Source organism: Sceloporus undulatus, chromosome 1 (assembly GCF_019175285.1).
Source record: "Sceloporus undulatus isolate JIND9_A2432 ecotype Alabama chromosome 1, SceUnd_v1.1, whole genome shotgun sequence".
Taxonomy (NCBI): Eukaryota; Metazoa; Chordata; class Lepidosauria; order Squamata; family Phrynosomatidae; genus Sceloporus; species Sceloporus undulatus.
The window spans coordinates 253,539,796-253,559,714 of NC_056522.1; the positions used below are offsets into that span (position 1 = coordinate 253,539,796).

At 42.6% G+C, this 19,919-nt stretch overlaps 1 protein-coding gene across 1 annotated transcript in view; it reads right to left on the bottom strand.

Annotated features, from left to right (window-relative positions):
- CARNS1 (carnosine synthase 1) overlaps nucleotides 1-19,919 on the bottom strand; it is a 37,507-nt gene that overhangs the window by 3,617 nt on the left and 13,971 nt on the right. The window contains 9 exon segments of the mRNA XM_042445715.1: nucleotides 1,448-1,719; nucleotides 5,298-5,529; nucleotides 7,527-7,612; nucleotides 8,236-8,437; nucleotides 9,540-9,707; nucleotides 9,709-10,028; nucleotides 13,152-13,241; nucleotides 14,983-15,235; nucleotides 16,398-16,417. Coding sequence (XP_042301649.1) covers nucleotides 1,448-1,719; nucleotides 5,298-5,529; nucleotides 7,527-7,612; nucleotides 8,236-8,437; nucleotides 9,540-9,707; nucleotides 9,709-10,028; nucleotides 13,152-13,241; nucleotides 14,983-15,235; nucleotides 16,398-16,400 — 1,626 coding nt within the window. The 5' untranslated portion in view covers nucleotides 16,401-16,417.

Here is a 19,919-nt window from a genome sequence, read left to right on the forward strand (position 1 = left end):
AGCAGGGACATCCAGCAACTTCAGGGAATAGAAACTGTTCAAGCAGAGATTTTCCCCCTCCTTTTAAAAAGCACCAATCCATTTTCCAAGTGAAGCTTGGATAAAGCATGCAGACTGCCCCTTTGTGGAGGCTGCGTTCTTGATACTCTGTTGGACTCTGGAATGTGTAGCCAATGTGACCCATTTAGGGTCTGGGAGGAGAGGCGAGAGGGACAAACACAATCCTCAGTCTCAGAGGAAGAAGCTGAGCATTATCTCACTTGATCTCTGAGGACAATGGAGAAAACTGCTGTTGCCACTGCTGCCACCACCTAAACTATCAGCTGATCTTTCTGTACCCTTCTACCCACTTGGTTCTTACTGCATTCCCATACTCCCACCACAGTCCCTGCATAACTGTGTTTTCCTTGGTAGTCTTCCATCTACTCAGAGGGACTTCCTTTCATGTTTTAAACTGGTGGAGACCCAAATTATTTGTGAGCCCCAGAAATAGGACATTGAGGCTGGCAGACCCCCAAAGTGGCTCATTATTGAAATGGCACTATCTTCTCATCTCCTCTAAAGGAGGAAACAAGTCAGCACATAGTAATGTCCCAACACTGAGAAGGGGACTATGTTTATATTCTGAGTTTGGAAAAGTCCAGAAAAAAAATGGATGTTTAGGAAGACTGGGGGAAAGGAGAGGAGACGAGGATGTTCCTGAACAAGCTGTTTGGAAATTTCTTTGCTGCCTCAGCACAAGGTCCCTTCCAGTTTCATTAACAGGGCTCCTGTGCCTTTTAACAGCCACATGCCATGCTGGAGATGCAGCAATAGGAAGAAGGAAGCATCTGTTTCTGCTTCTCAGATTGCTTTTCAAGGCCAGGAACCCTACTAAAATAAGGAAACAACATATTCAAACCATCAGTGTCTGATTCCACAAATGGCTGGTATTTGAGAAAAGCAGGGATCCAGAGGATCCAGAATCTACATGGTGAACTCATCCACTGTGCCCCACATTTGCTCCTAGCACTATTTGTGGAGAGAGGGTGTTACAGAGGAGGCAGCCTTGGTTGAGCCTGAAATCCACAAGAGTTGACTAGAACTCGTCTCCATCCCCAGTGACTCTTCCAACAGAAAGCTGCTTCTGGACTGGGCCCTCCAGTGCCCTGATTGAAGTCATCCTGATAAAGATGGCCAGCCTGAAGGACAGCTGGAAAACATGCCAAGGGAACAGCCAACGCCAGAAGTGGCGCAGGCAGGTACCCAATACAAGTAAAATGAGCAAACCCTTTATGATTGTTGGTGGCATGTAGAAGGGGTCTCTCTGGTTTTGTCCCCTCTCTGGGCTTAGATGGCACCAGGTGTGTTTAATGATATGGACAGGGGCTGAAGGGGTTGGAGCTTCTCTAGCTAGTCCATCCTGCAGCCTGCAGGGGGCTGCATGGGTCCGGTTTCCGCATCTTACTTTTAGCCCGTAGTCCCTGGCAGCCTCCCAGACGAACTTTTTGCTGACTCCGCCGGCCCCAATCACCAACACGTGTTTGCCCTCCATCAGATGGCATTGTGCACGACGCAGCATCGTCTCCACAAGGGGGCATGCCACTTCGCCCAGTGGGGAGCCCACTGCCCGGCCCATGGACTCGAAGACGGAGCAGGTCTCCAGGCACAGCTGGGAGTTCATCTCTAGGGCCACCAGCTGCAGCACCTGCTCCTCTGCACTCAGGAGAAAATCCACACCTGGGAAAATGAGAGAAGCAAAATATCCTGTCAGTCAACAAGGCCTAGCGTTCTCAATACGCATTCTGATGAACCCAGTGCTAAATCACAGAGTCCTAGTCTTCTTCCAGGAATCTCAAGAGAAAGTATGTGAATAAATAAACTCTCCAAAGCAGATCTGCTGAGCATTTATTGTAAGGAGGAAACTTGTAGGTCCCAAAGGGCCATCTAATCCAGCATCCTGTTTATCCACAGTGGTTTATCAGATACTTCTGAAGCCTGCAAAATGAGAAAGCAATAGCTCTCCCCTGCTGTTTCCAGAGAATAACCAGTAGGATACTGTGTTTGAACATGGGAGGTTCCATATAGCCCCTATGATTAACCACAAGGTTTAGTACAGAATCTCTCAATTGGGAAATTGTCCCCAAAGGTAATTTTTCCAAGTTCTGTTTTTAATAGCCACCAATAAAGGGCTTAAATACCCTAAAGGCACCAGATTCTGTCTGATCTTGGAAGTTAAGTAGGATCAGCCTTGCTTAGTAATTGGGTGGGAGACCACCAATAAATACCAGGTGCTGAAGGCTCTATTCAAAGGAAGGAACTGGCAAAACCACCTTTTCAGTATTCTTGGACTTAAAAAACCCTATGAAACTTATGGAGTCGCCACAAATCAAGAGGCAACTTGAAGGCACAGCAAGGTATCCTCCACAAATTTATTTTTAAATACTTTTCTTAAAATATATGTGATGGGCAATTTGCCGCTACCTTCTTTTTTAATTCCCTACCACATGTACACAGGTGACACTCCAATATACTAAGGGAGGATGAAACAAATGGGAACATACCAGTTTGAAAATATTCAGTACAGTATCACACTTCTCTGCCATCATGGTAATCCATGGTCCCTTTTGCACTGGCTCCATAGTCCCTTCCTTGCTACCTGTGAGTGCCCTACTCAGTGCATGTGTGCCTTTCACTTTTTTAAAAAAATTGCGGCAATCTTGTAATTAAGGGAAAACACTAAAAATTATTTTTATTTTATCATTTAGCTGTAATGATACAATCACAGCAAAACTAAAAATTAAAAAGCCAAAAGGCATGACTTGCTTGGGAATAGTGAGGGGGAAGGAGAGAGAGGGAGGAGGAGAATCATGTCCCCTCATGCTACATGATTACAGTCATATTGCACCAGAAGGGACTAATGTAATAGCAGTGATATCGGGAAGTACTGACAGGTTTTCTCTATTAATAAAAAGGTGTGCTCCACCAATTTAAATACAAATCAGCAACAGGAGGAACATGACGTTGTGTCATAAGTACACCCAAACACCCTTTTATACTGCTGAAATTCAACTTTGCTAGCCTTGAGTGAAAAAAATCTCTGTCTCTTTAAGTCAGAAATAACACTGTTAGAGCAATGTTAGTGGACAGAGTATTATTCTACTCTTTCCAGAATCCTGGGCTTGACTTGGAAGCTACTGTGTTTATGTCATCTGTTTAAGAGTCCATTCAAAAGAAGAGAGACGAGGTAGAGAAAGAAGTCTGATCTGGACTTGTGGGAGTACTGGGTGACCAGTGAAGGGGAAGTACATACTCTCTCCTCCTCAAGATGAGCCGAGTGTTCAGGCTTGTGTCACTGAAATAAAATAAAGGTGGGGGATGGCATTTTATGGATTTATTTCAGGGATGGTAACCATGCAAGGGCCAATTTTCCACCCTATCCCCCCAGTTCCCTTGAGTGATAAAATATCCTCCTTTCCCCTTTTCTCCTTCAAAATGGTGACCAGAAGTGATGTGGTATCACTTCTGGTCACCATTTTCAGGGAGAAGCAGAGGGGTATTTCAGAGGGGGAGGAAAGGTTGGAAAGGGTTTTTTTGTGTGCTTGCACACATTTGACAGGACTTTGGGTATGATGAAAAATTTTTAAAATGGGGGGGTCCAGGGGGCTTTTGAGGACTGCTGGTGGCTCTTAGGGGCTTCAAAAGTGGGATCCAAGTAGTTTACATAAAAAGAGGCTGTTAAAAAGGTGAGAAGATTCCGTTTGTGGATACAGTATATCATAATTTATGGAATATATCAGAAATTGAAGAAAGACCTATCAGTAAAATAGCGAGACTTGGCTAGAAAAACTGTTAAGTTGTTTGTTTAGATTCGCTTCTTTCTTAATTTTTAGCTTGGATTTATTATATTATATATATTTTTAGTTTAACATGACAGTACAGAAAAATATGACAAATCAATTTATTAATATGGTGAAGACAATGGGTTAATGAAGTTACTGGAAGTTATGTTTCGAATACATGCCGTTAAGGTTACAGGAGAACAAGAATTAGATTAAATGCAATACATGTACTGTATTCGATTTTGTGTTTATTGTCCACATATGGTTTATGTGGATGTTTGTACAATATGTTTTAATTGTAATGTTTATATGTTGTTTTGTATTGTATGTCTTTTTAAACCAATAAAAAGAAAAGTAGGTCCAGGTGCACATATGCCCCACAGACCACATTTTCCCCACTCATGATTAGTTCAGTAGTAGCCTAAACAGCACCAGTGCTGTGTTCTTCCCTGGCTGAAGTGGGATGTAGGGGAGGTTTTGTACATCTAGAGGCCATCGCCAATGGACAATGAGCAAGGTGGATGGGTGGGTCCTACATGCACAATATCTTGTGATGCAGTGGGAAATAAGTTTAAATGGATCAGAGGTGGGACAAAACAAATAGGCAGCTTCTGAGAAAGTGAGGCATTCTTTGATATTGAAATGAAGCTAATAGGCGGCAACTAGGTTTTATCTGTCTTTTGTTTGTTTTAGGAGAAAAACAATTTCCATGGGAACCTAGAGCTCAATGATACTGCTTTGCCAGAGTAAAAAGTCAGGCATCTGCAATAGCTATAGCAGCCATTTCCAGAATAACAAACCACGGAATACATCGTGGTCAGTGAACTTCAGAAGCTTCCTGGATGGCCAGTGTAATTCTAAAGAAATGTGTGGAAAGCCATGAGGAACCAGAATCCAAGGCTTGAATAATAATAATAATAAAAAAACAGATTCCAAAAAGTCACATCTTCAGGAATGTGGGGTTTAGGGTCCCAACCTGCAGAAGTGATAGGTCTGAGAGTGCTCCAGTATCTGGACTGGGACTCAGTTCTAGTCACCACTGAGCCATAAATCTTACTGGGTCACCTTGGGCCACTCACTTTCTCACCTTGGTTTATTTCACAGGTTTCTTGTGAAATCATACAGTGGGTATAAAAGTGACTAATAAATAAGTGAGTAAATAAATATATGTCCAATATAAGCAGAACATAATGTAGGTCCCTAGAAGAGGCAACCACACAGTCAGGCCTCATGGCCATTTACTAATCCAAGGCAAAAGAAACACAGGACACTGACATGAGCCTGTCCCTAGAACACAGAATGCAAGAACTTCTCCAATGCTGATTCTTTAAAGTGTAGCAGCACACTGATGCCCTGCATCCTGATGAAATGCTGTTTGAAGGACCCTGAAAGCCCTGTATTGATCTGTGAAATTAAACTGTGGTACCCAGCAATATCTTCTTACAGCCTTTGTAATCACTGACTGAGAAAACTCACCAATTATGTCAGTTTGCGCTCGGCGACCACCTCTTTGCTCAGCTGACAGGTCAGCCTCCATATCCATGAAGGCTTTCATGGCTGCCTCAGCCTTCTGCTTGATCTGCGCATAGACAGCTGTAATCTGGGCTTCATATTTTAACCCCCACTGCCGCAGGCTGCTCTCCAGTGTCTGGGGAACTGTGGCCTGGTGCTTCAGGGGTTTATCTGCCCGGCCAACACCACACACAACCTGAAAAGAACCAAAAAGTATACCATCTTTCTGAGCCTAACTCCAGCAGTCTTAAGACTGAGAACCAAACCGTTCCACTTCCTTAGATTTATAAAGTAAGAGCCAAAATAGACCGGCTGGAAATGGTGGCTTCCCAGCGGCTTGGGGGCATGGCGTATGCACTCCACATGCCCCAACGTTGCTGGGCTGGCCACATATGGGCTGGTTTCGCAGTGCTTCAGTGGTGTGGCATTTACATTCTGTATACCACAGGAGTACCGTAAAGCTGTGACAGGCAGGAAAAAGATGGCTTTTTGCCGGCTCAAAAAAAAATTGGCATTTAGCTGCTTCTTTTTGGGCTGGCAAAAAGCTGGAATTGGGGCCACGGTGTGCGGTTGCCACGGCTTCAACCCAGATCTCTCAGGGATGGCCTGTTTCACCCCTAAGGTTGTGACTGTGAGTACACAGCCAGAGGAGCCGAGGAATGGGAAAAATCTGGGTTTTCCATGAGTCAGGAAACCTCTGCTCTAATCTCTGATCAGTGATTGGAAATAAAAGGGAATTTAAAGACATTTAAATGGGTAAAACTGAGCTGTGGTGTGCAGGCAGGATAGCTGCTACACTGGGAATTACCCCTGAGTAGATATACAGTTAACTGAGCTGTGTATTTGTATGCTTGATGGAGAAAAATGTCAAAACTGTAAGAATTACCTTTTGGCCCTGCCCACTTTTTTTGGCCCACCTACTCTATCTTTGGCCCTGTCTAGAGATGTGAAGGCCACCCCCCCCCCCAAAAAAAAAGGAGGAGGAAAAAAAGGAAATGTTTGGTGGGAGGGGTGTCTTTCCAGGTTTTTTCCTAAAGCCTTTTCTTCTTCCCTGCCCCAAAAAACTGGGGAAGAATTACAGAATATTTTCTTTTATAATGATAAAAAAATACTTAAGACAAAGTGTTTATATATTTACTTCCTCCACATTATTTCTCAAAATGAAGTAACAGGTAAACTTTTACCTAAAACAGTAAAGCAATTCCTGCTCTTGGTTTCCTTTTGTAAGTTCTTTTTATGGGAATGAGTGTGTTACGTCTACATGGCACTAAGGAGCACGAAAACAATTGGAACTTGTAGCTCCATTCATAACAAAAATAATATTTTAAAAAGTACATTCAATGTGCAATCATGTTTCATCTATTAAAAGTTCAGTTTATTTGAAAAAATAAACTGCACTTTTAATATATCAAACATGATACTTTTATGCCAAACCAAGTTACACATAATGGATCTTGAGTCCCTTCTGAAATTGGAATTTGAGCCCTGGTACCAAAAACAGGTTTAATACTCTTGGAGTAGATGTATTCAAATCAGTGGGCCAATCTAGTTGAAACTAATTTAAGTGCCATTGATTAAAGTGAGTTTACTCTCTATCTGGATCTAACCCAAGATTACAAAAAGGATGGACAAATTATTTCCCTGTCCAGGAGGAAATTAGAGATTGTGACTTTCATGGCTGAAGATCAAACCGAACTCAGTTCCAACCAAAAAAAGAAAATAAATTATTTGGATCTCATGACTCACTTAATGTGCAAAGACCAACCAGAGCTTGTTTTTGGTGTCCATCCCATATCACTGTTAAAAGTTAGTGAGAGAGCCTTGCATTTCCCTCTTCTCAACACAATTTCCTATGCTGATTGGAGACAGAAGAAAAGACTCCTGTATCCCCAGTCCAAAGCACACTGCAGAAATAATCCAGTTTGAGACGACTTTAACTGATCTGGCTCAATGCTAGGGAATCCTGGGAACTGTAATTTTGTGAGACATTTAACCTTCTCTGTCAGAGAGCTCTGGTGCCACAATAAACTACAATTCCCAGCATTCTCTAGCACTGAACCAGGGCAATTAAAGCGGTGTGTATTGTGTTTGGGACTCAAAAATGCTAAAGATTTTCTGCCCATGGTGATTCTCCTTATCTTTCCCTCTCCCCATCACTAATTTCCAACATAACTTAGGGCTTCTTCTTTTTACCTTGCTCAGTAGAGGCTGATCCTTTCGGGATCTGCAGACAACAGCACATATTCGGACTGCCAGATTGTTCTGTGGAGAAGTGCTCCCTGGGATTGCAGAGGCAGAACAAGGAGAGAGAGATAATGGATTAGAAAGGCACACTGAAAGTAAAGAGCCACATGGAAGAAAGTGAAAGGGGCGAAATACAAAAGCAAGAACAGAGGGAATATTCTGGTCTGAAGTAATGATCCTGGAAGATTCTGGGTTTCCAAGCTGATTTCCTTCCACATTGCTAGTGACATCAATTGTCCCCCTTCTCCCATTTAGCAAACTACCAGTGTAAAGCATCACTTTCAAGTGCTTTAGGCCAGAGATTCCCAATTTTTTCTATGCCCCTCATCCCTGAGAAATGTTTGATTAATGTTCACATCCCCAACAAAAGTAATATCACATTTGAAGATGAAGAAGTCTACTTTCTAATTTTTGAACCACAGATTTAACCACGTACAATTCTGTGAGTGAACAAATTGAACTTCAGAAAAAAAAATCAGTGCATAAAATTGAGCAATTAGTTACTAATTTATTTAGACAAAAATGAGTGATGACTCGTTACTCAAGGACACAAGCCATTCTTTGTCGCACCCCCTGAAATTCCATCTCACGCCCCCTGGGGGTGCGAGCACAGGGAGTGAACTGCCCTTAGTAGGGAGCAACTAGAAGATCTCCTTACATGGAGAGCTGTTTGTCTCGGGAGGGCCAGGCTGGACCATATGAGCAGTGGGAATGAAGGCCTCCAGCAAGATGCTCTCTTCCTCCTCCAGGGTCTCTAGCAGTGTAAGGACAGCTTGCAAGACACAGCCATGTTCTGACTTAGCATGGAATGACACAGCTTGCGCTCCATTCCAGCGCCAACCAGATGGTTTCACTACCACCTGTAGGAAGTACAACAGAGAGGTCTTAAATAGAGATGGTTAATTTGCAAGATAATGCTTTCTTCAAAAGATCTATAGCTGAGGTATGGTAGGGAACCTCAGTTATGAGGCAAATCTGGTCCTCTTAGAGTTCCCCAGATGGCAATGTCCCTTTCCCTAATTCCATTATTTATTGATTTTCTTAGTGTTGTACAGTATGTAGAGATATTTTGTAGCACCTTTAAGACTAACTGAAAGTAAGAAGCTGACAGCATTAACTTTCGTAGACTTCAGTCTACTTCCTCAGATGCATTTGGAAGTAGATTTAAGACTATGAAAGCTCATGATGCCAACTTCTTTCTTTTAGTTAGTCTCAAAGGTGCTACAAGATCTCTGTTCATACTGATTTTACAGACTAACACAGCTATATCTTTTTATTGAATATTTTATTTGTTTTATAACAATAACATAAACAAACAATACAAAATTAACAAAAGTAATATGGGTATATCTTTGAATCTACAGTAGTTTTGTACAGTTTTTCCTTGTTCTAAAAGGTTTGAATGTCCCTCTCAAGGCTTAGTTACCAGCATTTAGAGTTTTAAGGTAAAATAAGCTGGTATTTTTAGTCCCATTCTGTTGACTTGGCCCCACGCACCATTGGAAAGCAACCCCTGAAAGTGTCTATGGAACTGAATTCAACCCTCAAGCTGGAAGAGATTCTCTACACTGATCTATAGAAGGGGCGGGCAGCTACGTTGGGTCCAGAAACTGACTTTCTCCCTTCAAGAGATGCAAGTCTGTCAAAACCACAAAAAAGAAGGTGCTTTTTTAAAAGTTCAGCCGTTCAGAGCTCTCTTTCAATCTATTTAAAAGACAATCATTGGCAGATTCCAGGAGGAGCAATTCACCTTTTTATTTTTGTCCAGAAAAATCACAGAGTCCAGGCAATTTTGAAGGGCCATGACCCTAAAAAATAATCCCATGGGGCCACATGCAGCCCAGTACAACTCTTTTTCCACCCCTAATCTATAGCTGGATATGGGATGTGTGCTACCTCAACCCTGTGACATGACTTTTCATAACTTCCACCTTATCTAGGTCTCCCTCCAAGGGGCCTCACCTGGGTGTAGTGTTCCATGGCACTGCCTTGCAAGAAGGCTGTGATTTCCTCCTGTAGCAGGTTGTCTTGCCCCTCACGCCCACTCAGCTCTACCATGCGGACATGCTGCTCCTCTGTCACGCTTCGCAGGGGTAGTGGGCGCTTGAAGGTGAAGGCCAGTGTGGGGGGGCACTGCCACCTGTGCCTGCTGGTCCATGAGCTGTCGTGTCAGTAGCTTGTCCTCCAGCAGGCGAGCCAGCTCTCCTGAGCCCCCTGTGGGGCAGTCAAGGTCTCGGGCCAGTTCTGCTGCTGACTGGCCCTGCACCTTGCATGGCCCAAAATAGCCAGTGAAGTAGGTGACACGGCGTGGGGGTGCAAATTCTTCAAGCATCGTACGGCCACCAAGATCAAAGGTCACAGCCTTGAAGACTAGCAAGGATGACTCTCCTGGGTGGGTTTCGGAAGGTACCTTGGATAGCCATGCTGGTGACAGGCACAGCAGCATGTTACCTGGACAGAAGAAAGAGAAGAGACCCAGCCCATGAGTGCATTATGAGAAGGCTTACAACAGAGAAAAGCTTGCCCCAAACTGGAAAAAACAATCCCCTGTGAAAAATCATTTGTTAATTTGATTTAACTTAATTTATATTCTGTGGAGTCCTTCTCTTGGGACAGGAACCAAGGAAATGTACAACGGATTAAAACAAAGTACTGCTAAATCTTATTATATAAAAAGTAAAAACAATTAAATATACAATTCTACTAAAAGCCCAAGGTAAAAACAGTTTAAAATATATGTAAAATATAGTAAAAAAGAGAGAGATAAAAACTCAGCACACCTCAATAAAAGTCTCTGCCACATTAGTTAAGAGCTAAGGGCCTCCCAAATTAGAAAGTTCTTTATTTCTTTATTTATTTAGAGAGCAGAGAGGAAGCCAAATGACTCTCCTGTGAGATGGAGTTCCACAGCGTGGGAGCAGCCACTGAGAAGGCTCTCTTAGATGTCCTCCCCAAACATACCTGTAATGGCAATGGGACCAAAAGAAGCCCTCTTTTAAAAGATCTTAAAACTGCTGGAAGAAATATTTGTATTCTCTCTTCCCCTATTTAGATAGCTAGATTTTCCTGCATGCAAATCCTGCTGTCTGCCCTCATTCAAACATCCCATTTGTTCCTATTGAATCATAGGCCAATAACTTTGCAAATTGATAAACAAACTATATGATTCAGGTCACTCCTCCTTTTGGGAGGTTTTCTCTCACACAAAGATTTTCTCCTGCCCTGTTAGGTTCCCCATCTTCTTCCTCTCTCAACTCTCTTTGGAAAGATTGTGAGATTTTTTTTTTCTTTACTTGAACTATTCATTAGCTAGATTAGCATATACCCTCTAACTATATGTAGATTAAAGCCATTATTAAACTTTTGTTTAAACTGCAAGTTACTTGTGTCCGTTTTTTAGTCAGTCTCAGTCCTTAGAGAAGCATAATTAGATAAGGACAAGTTTCTGCTACTCTGCTGATTTAAAGTTAGACCCTAATAAGCATAGCTTTGATATTTTTGGCATTTAAATATTTTCTTAACAAAGGCTGGAGTCTTAGGAAACTAAAATTGCTCTACAAAAACCTGGGTGGGCTTGTATAGAGAAACAGCCTTTCAGATAGTTTGGACTCAAGAATTGCACGGCTTTAAAGGTCATAATTAGCACTTTGAATTTAGCCTAGTATACTTTGAGAGGGGCTATCATAATTTAGCAGCCTATACTATAAGTGGACCAGAATAACTGCTAGCAACTGGGAGATATGGCACTCCACATGCTCTTGGTGCTGTAAGCACCCTGGTTATCAGCCCTGATCAGCCCTTGGAGCCAGCAAAGAGGAGTGCATCCTATTCTTGTTCTGTCATTCTCTCCCATAAGGCACCACTGAACTGAGAGGGACTGAGAAGGGAAGAGGAAATGGAGACTTAAGTTATTCGAGATTAGCAGTTGTTGCATTAGCAGGCAGTAGTCCTTACACTGTTTACAAAGCATTAGAAAAACTAAGCCATTCATAATGTGCATGAGAGTCTAGAAAATTGACAACTGTTGTCATCTACTGCATTTTAATTTCAAGAAACAGCTCTATATATCTTTAATCAATCAATAATTATGCCATGACTCAGTCCTTAATGCAAAAAGGGGAAAAAAATCAATAAACTTTGATGCTGGCCATGTTGGCTGGGGAGTTCTGAGAACCATACTCCAAAAAAGTAACCTTTCCAGGTTTTAGTATTTTGCCACTGAAACACTTTCCACACTTAATGTTAAAGCAGAATATGAATTAGCTCATGGAACTCTAGAAGAGGAGCTGGCTGCCCATTCATAGATTTGAATAATTTGGAGTCCTGAGAGAATGCTGATAGGTGGGGAGGCTTGTGCCTTGGTGAGGGAGGCTGGAGAGCTGACCTTCTGGTTCATTCCAGCTTCATGCTGCTATAGCCACCTTGGCCAGAAAGAAATATGAGTAGCTCAGCTGCCATAAGAGCTCTGGTTACAGCCCTGTCTCAGGCTTTGAAAAGAGACAGGAGGAACGCCAGGAACACAGCAGCTGCCCAAGAGGGGCTGCAGGAAACATGCACAGATAGACATCTTGGTCCAGGGAAGATGTGGATTGTTTTAATATTTGTACATTTATTTGTCCTTTTAAATTGATGTGTGTTTTAACTGTCTTTTTAACTGATATTGTTCGTTAATTTTTGTTGCTCCCCACCTTGATCCATGGGGAGAGGCGGGTAAGAAATAATAACAACCACCACCACCACAACAACAAAACCAATAGTAATAGTAGTAATAGTAGTAGTAGTAGTTCCTGTTGTGGGGGAAAGGCATCTTTGGCTGCATCTGCACTGCCAAAATAATCCAGTTTGATACCATGGCTCCATGCTATGGAATTCTGGAAATTGTAGTTTTCTGAGATATTTAGCCTTCTTTGTCAGAGAGCTTTGGTGTCACAACAAATTACAATTACCATGATTTCATAGCATGCAGCCATGGCAGTTAAGGTGGTGTCAAACTGGATTATTTGTGCAGTACAGATGCAGTCTTTGAGGCTTTAAATGGCCTTGAGGGAGCCAAAATGTCATGAAATTGTCTCCCATGTTCATAGAAGTTCATAGAGTTGGAAGAGACCACAAAGGCCATCCAGTCCAACCCCCTGCCAAGCAGGAACTCACAAACAAACCATCCCTGAGAGATGGCCTCTGCCTCATCAAGCCTCTGTTTAAAGACCTCAAGGAAGTTTTTGGGCAAAAAATTTGGGGGGGGGGGACATGTACTTGGGGAATTTGGCCCTCAAGCTTTTAATGCTCCCTCCCCACTCTTGTGAGTTGCAGAGGGTAAGGAGGCTATTGGTAGGTTTCTCTGTTAAAGAAGGGAAGCTGTAAGCAGAATAGTGCTCTCTTCCTGAGAAGGTACTCCAGCAGGAAACAAAGTTTTAGGGATACACTGCCTGTGGGGATCTGCAGTGGCCCTGTTAGCTGTAACTCCTTCGTTCTTCACCACTTGCCAATAAAAACATTGCCAATGTGCTGCCCAGCGGGACAAAAAAGAAGGGACCTGACCAAGCCTTTTGGATATAACTTTACAGTGGAACTCACCAGGGCATTGGTTGCCACCTTCTAGAAGTACTGACAGATATGAAGTGGGGGAACCCAAGACACAGATGGTGATGTCTGATGGACCAAACCCTGAAAAAGACAAGAACAGAATCAGTGGCCTGCCTCTCATCACTGCATCTTGAAATCTTACATTCTTGCTCTCTAAATTACACAAGTCAGGGATTTCAAGGCAGAACTGCTGATACTGAATCTGCCCATCTAGGGCTTTTTCACAGTGATAACACATTCACTGCCCCAGCTCCCTCCTACAGAATTCTGGGGGTTATTGTTTTGGAGAGTCTCTGGGGCTGTCTGGCAGAGAAATTTAAATACTGTACCTCATGGAATTACAAACCCCAAGATTCCATAAGATGAAACCACAGTGGTTAAAGTGGTATCGAAGTGCTATAATTATGTAGTGCAAAAGCACCCCAGGTCACAGCTTCTATCTCAGCATGATTTAAGCCTGATTCCAATGAAGTTTTGAGTAATGCTGGTAAAATGTCATGAATAAACTCTTCCAGAACACAGCCACATAGCCCAACCCCCCCCCCCCCAAAACCTATGGATGCTGGCCATGAAATTCTTCGACCTCACAGCAAAACCCAGAGAGAACACATCTCCAGGAATGTCTAGGTCCTCTAGTGCAACTCTGTGGTCAGCATCTGCCAGACACTGACCACAGAATTGCACTGAACGAGCTACAAATGCCTAGGAATCTCTAGGTCCTTCAGTGTGATTTTTGTTAAAGTTGGTCATAGAGTTGCGCTGGAGGACCCAGATATTCCTAGAGAAAACATATTAATAAAATCTGTGAAGAATCAAATCCACAAAAGTCTAAAACACAAATGTGGAGAGGTGAGTGAATACACAAAATACATTATATCCCACATTGCACAAAATCGTAAGAAAATATGGCACCATTGAAATTGCACATAAAAGAAGGTTGTAGAGAGATCTTGTAGCACCTTTGAGACTAATTAAAGGAAGAAGTTAGCAGCATCTTTCTTTAGTTAGGGGGCATACAGACGGGTGGCTCCATGCTGCCCGTTTTTGCCCATCGTCGGTGCCACACCAGCCATACGGTGCGGCACCACTGTACTCCCTAAAAAGAAGCCCCTCTAGGTGGCTTCTTTTTAGCATCATCATCATGGCGCTCATGCACCATGATGACGGCGTTTCTGGTGAGCACCATTTGGGTGCTTGGACGCCCACGCATCATCATCACGCGCCCTGGGGGGGGTGCAGAAATATGGTGCACGGGTGCCGAAAGCAGGGCTGGGCACATATGGATGCCAAGCCCTACAGAGCCCTAATTTCACAAAGCGCCGGTCTGTACTGGCCTATGTCTCAAAGGTGCTTCAAGATCTCTCTACGTAATGATTCTACTACAGACTAACACAGCTATATCTTTAAATTCTACCATAAAAGAAGGTTGTGAGACTGAGATTAACCCAAAGAGTAAAAAGTTCCCCTCCCCAAACAAAGCTGCCACTACTAGCCTTTAGGATTACTGAAATTCAAGATTACTGAAAAATTATTTAGTTCCGCTGAATAGATCTTAGCCATCCCCTTACTCTCACAAACTAGTTTTTCTGGTGTTGCACTTGTAAAAAATGTGCAGGAATGTTTTGTTAATAATATTTGCATATCTGCAGAGATAAAAACCCATCCCCAGGGGAGTATCGTCAAGTGTTCATTTCAACATTTAACACAGAACAAATGACTGACATCTTGAGTGAACAAACTCTGGCATTCAAGAGAGAAAATTTCAGCAGGTTTTAAAAAAAGGCACTTCCATGCACTTCCTTCTAGCTGGAGAAATGCTTACCTGTCCGGGGTTCCTTGGTGAGGTCAACAGTCTCTGGGAGTCCCTCCTGCTGCAAGGTGCATTGTAAGAGGTCATAGTAGTAGGCTGTCCAGGCCCGTGCCTGGGCATCCTCTGGGCTGATCTTGCAATCCAGGGGCACATCACGGCGCCAGGCACAGCGCAGAGGGCTCAAAGGTGGTAGGAACCCCTGCTCTGCCCAGTCTAGCTCCTTGGGTGTTGGGGGTGGCTCGGTGTGGATCTGATCCAGAGACAGCTGTGGAAAAAGAAAGGCAAAAAGGAAGAAATAGACCCAGGAAAGTGAGGCTATATAGCTGCAACAAAAACAGATTCTCCCAGAAGAACGGAGAGAATCCAATTTCTGGCGGTAGCCAGTGATGGGGGAAAGGAGTTTCATTGCCTTGGCTGGCTGAAATGTTGACCTACGGTGCCACAAAGGTCTTCCAGTGGTGGTTCCTGGAAGCTCTGCACAGAAGGTGGGAGTGTACAGAACTAGGGGGCCTTTCCCGTTACACAGTTATAGTGCTATGATTCCACTTGCTATGAGTCTATCCTATGGGATCCTGGGAGGTGCAGTTCAAGGAGGGGGGCATTTAAAATTTTCAGCCAAAGAACTCTAGTGCCCCATCAGGAGACAAATCCAAGGATTCTATAGGATGTAGACACAGCCATTAAAAGTGGAATCATAACACTATAATTGCCTTGTGTGAAAAAGCCCTGAGATCTTTAGGAAGGTTCAAGCTCCACAAGGACAAGTCTCTGTTTGCCACTACAGCAGCAACAGAAGGAAAGAGAAATGTTCAGTGTGCATAATTTTCTAATTCTCTCTCTCTCTGACTGTGAGAGAGAATGGGTTTGCGTTTATGTATATGGTAGATGCATAAACAGGGTAAACTATGTGTAATTGTTTGCATATATGAATAATATGTTTCAGAGGAAAGAATGTGTGAGAGAGTGCCTACTTTGGTACAGCACTGTTGGTAGACACACCAACAGCAAACACAAAGTAGACACACCAAGAGCTCACACACAACCTCACCACCATCCCAAACTCCAAGATATTTTTCAGGTGGAAATCTGGCCCTCAGGTTGAAAAAATTCCACACCTGCAATTCAGGCAGAACAGAAGATGGTCCTACACAAATTCTGGAACAGTGGAGAATATGTTACCAATTTCATTCTGTATTGTTTAACTGTTAGAAAAAAAGCACACAAGGGAAACAACAAACAAGTCAGACAAATTGCTTTAAAAACCTTCAATGACCAAGAATAAATTCTGTTCCAGCCTTGGCTAAATCAGAACGCAAACTGGTATTCTCTGTCGTTGTAAGGGAGAATGGATGAGTGGACATAAAGACAGACAGACAAACACAGATTAAGCAGGAAGGTAAGAGATCCACAGAAAGTTCTGAACTCACCATCGTTCAGGGTGAAGATTCTGCAAGAGAAATGGAGAGAAAAAAAGTCAGTTACTTTATGCCAATTGCAACCCAGGTTGAGATCCCACCCCCAATCCCAGTTGGCTTCCATATGAATAGGACATTTAATTGTCAAGAAGCCAAACCTTCCCAGTAAAACATGTTGGAGTGCAAAGGCCAAGGAGACACTATACCAGAACCCTTCTGCCTGACCTACTGCCCCCACTGAAGCTTCAAACAAGAAAGAGCTCTTCACTTGTCATATTGACATCATGCTTTACTTCACACTGAACAGAAAAGACTAAATGGGTTTGGCATAACTTTTTAAATCACTGCTGATATACAACAAGATATGTGATGCTTTTTTTGCATCCCTGCTTAAGTTCTGTCCTCAAGACAACCAGCTGCCCATCTTAGTTATCCTACTGGAAGAGTCTTTTTTTTTTAAAAAAAATGGTGCATGTTCATCAAAGAACAAGAACTCTGCATCCTTTTTCAATACCTATTTATTTATATTCCATCTTTTTCCTAGAACTAGGTTTTGCCTTTCTCCCAGAACTAAGTCTTAAGAAGAATTAAAACCAGATGCACATATACACAATATAGTAAAACACAATTAAACCAATAATCACAGTGGTTCTCAAATGGTGGGGAAGGATGCCCAGAGGGAGAATGAGAGTTTCTCAAGGGGAGGCATGAGATTTGGAGCCCCTGATCCCCCTTCCTCCTCCTGTTCACAAACTTTTTATGTGTAAAAGTTACACATGTGTTGAGTTAAACATTGAACTTACTTAAATAGAACTGTTCTAATTTGAACAGTTAAATCCTTATTAAATGTAAAAATATGAATATGTATAAATGTGCATACTAAATAAACAAAATATTTTTATTCATATACAAGACTGAGTAGGAGGGGTGACATCAACATGTAAATATAAAGGGGGGGCAAGGGTAAAAGGTCTGAGTACCACTGAATTATATTAAAACAACCAAATTAAAAACAAATTGAAAGCAGATTAGACCACAGAAGTTGCCATTTATCATCTAATTAAATGTGTTATGTATATAACCTCCTCTTCTTTTTCCATGGGGCTCAGAGCAGCATTTGAATTTCTCAGTGTAATCTTATACACATTTACTTAAAAGCAAGTCCCCTTACATGCAGTACAGCTTATCCTCTTAGGAAGCATGTCTAGCATTGCAGCCTTGGAGCACTGACAGCTATTAAACAGTCCTGTACTTGTGCACTTGGCAATCTATACCCATTCCACTAGGAAGGATGGCACAAATTAGAAAATAACTTGCAGCCAGTACATGTGCTGATGGTGGTGGGGGTGGGATGCCTGGATTTTGAAAGGGTTTGGGTACCAGGCAAATACCCTGCTCTGTGTATTCAGGCTGGGCTGTTTGTTGAGCAATTCCCTGGGGATCAGTGAACTGTGAAATTCCCAGTTATTCAAGAAGATTAAGATAAAAAAATGAGGTTAGGATTAAACTAACATGCCCACTATCCCTCCCTCCATTTTTCTTCAGTCTACTACCCTGGCTCATGCAAGGTTCATGCAAGGCCCCCTTTATCTGTTCAGTCAATGGCTTTCCTGTCCCCCTAGATAACAGTTGCTCTGGGCAATGAGGGATTGTTGGAGCAGAGCCAATTAGAAACAAACAGGCAGGGATGTAATCTTTCAGAGAGCTGAAAACAGTATGACAGAGTCCCCATTGCCCACAAAGTGGGCACACTCCTCTTGCCATTATTTCTCATCATAGATTTTTGAAGCATTTCATGGAGAATAGAGGAAGAAAGTCAGTCAATCAGCCGGCAAAACATTAGTTGATCAGAGATGACAGCAAAATCACAGATGTGTGAGTAGATACCATGGGCAATGATGATGGCATGAAGCTAGTTTCACCAACTTTTTAAAAAATGTTAAAAAAAATGTTCTGTGTCTTCTGCATAAAGAGCTATTGATTCACATTTGTTGTCTGCTTTCATATCAGTGCTCCAGAGATGCATTGAAATGATACAGTTATGACCATGCCACACAGTATGGAATAAAGCTTAATATACAAAATCTGTTAAAGACTTATTATTTATTATTATTATTATTAACCTTTATTTATGAAGTGCTGTAAATTTACACAGCGCTGTACATGCAATCCTTTTAGTTAGACGGTTCCCCGCCCTCAGGCTTACAATCTAAAAAGACATAACACAGAAGGAGAAGGGAGTCGTGACGGGAAAGGGTAAGAGGTCCAGCAGTTCCTCTCAACCTCCGAGGCCTGGACCAAGGCAGATGGACTGAAGGGAGGGCTTGGCTTCAAAATGGAAGGTTAATCATTATCCAGGGAAAATACATACTCACAAGTAGGATAATACATATACAGTACATAGCAATACAGGAAATGGATCGATAAACAGTCAACAACAGAACATCAGATAGTAAGCGACAATTATGCAATGCCTGGGAAGGCTTCTCTGAACAGGATGGTTTTCAACTCCGTTTTGAAGCTGGTTAAAGAAGTGATGGCTCTTGCTTGTGGGGGAAAAAGGTTCCAGGAGTGAGGGGCAGCGAGTGAAAAGGGGCGAATCCAGGATGAGGCAGAGGAAATCCTGGGCTGGAACAGGAACCCTTGACTACCAGAACGGAGGGCCCTGGTGGGAAGGTGAGGAGAAAGAAGGTCTGATAAGTAAGGAGGGGCCAGTCCATAGAGGGCTTTGAATGTCGACAGCAGGAGCTTATACTGAATGCGGAAAGGGAGAGGGAGCCAGTGAAGGGATGCCAACACAGGAGAGATGTGGTCAGAGCGGTGGGTGGATGTGATAATGCGTGCAGCTGAATGCTGGACAGAGATTAAAGGACGGAGATGAGAAAGAGGAAGCCCAGCCAGGAGGACGTTACAATAATCCAGTCGTGAGATCACTAGGGCATGGACCTGGATCTTGGCAGTAGAGGCGGAGAGATATGATCAGATTTTAGCAATATTGTACAAAAAGAATCTACAAGCCTTGGCTGTGGTCTGGATCTGAGGGATACACGACAGAGAAGAGTCAAAGATAAAACCAAGACTGCGGGCTTGCTGGACAGGTTGAATAGAAATGTTGTCCACAGAGACAGAAAAGGAGTGTTGAAGGGTGGGCTTAGGAGGAAAGACAAGAAGCTCCGTCTTGGACATGTTGAGCTTCGAATCTGAAACATGTACATTTTTAGTTAAAAAGCAAGCTTCTAGACCACATGACTGTAGCGAAAATTACCACGTCCTTCTGTCACACAGGATAAATGCTATTACCCATTTTACATACTTGCTGAATTTAAATTTTGCAAATTCTATTTTTTTCACAGTTTTGACAGAAATAGGGACAAAATAAATATTCTGCCCATTACCACCAAGTCTAAACTGTGCACCCACAATAAGTTTGCAGGTTACTGTAACTGTGTAAATTACTCCACTTACCTGAAGTATTCAGCCACAAAAAACCTGGTTTGGAAAATTTAATTTTTTTGGCTTAGAGCTCCCAGAGTC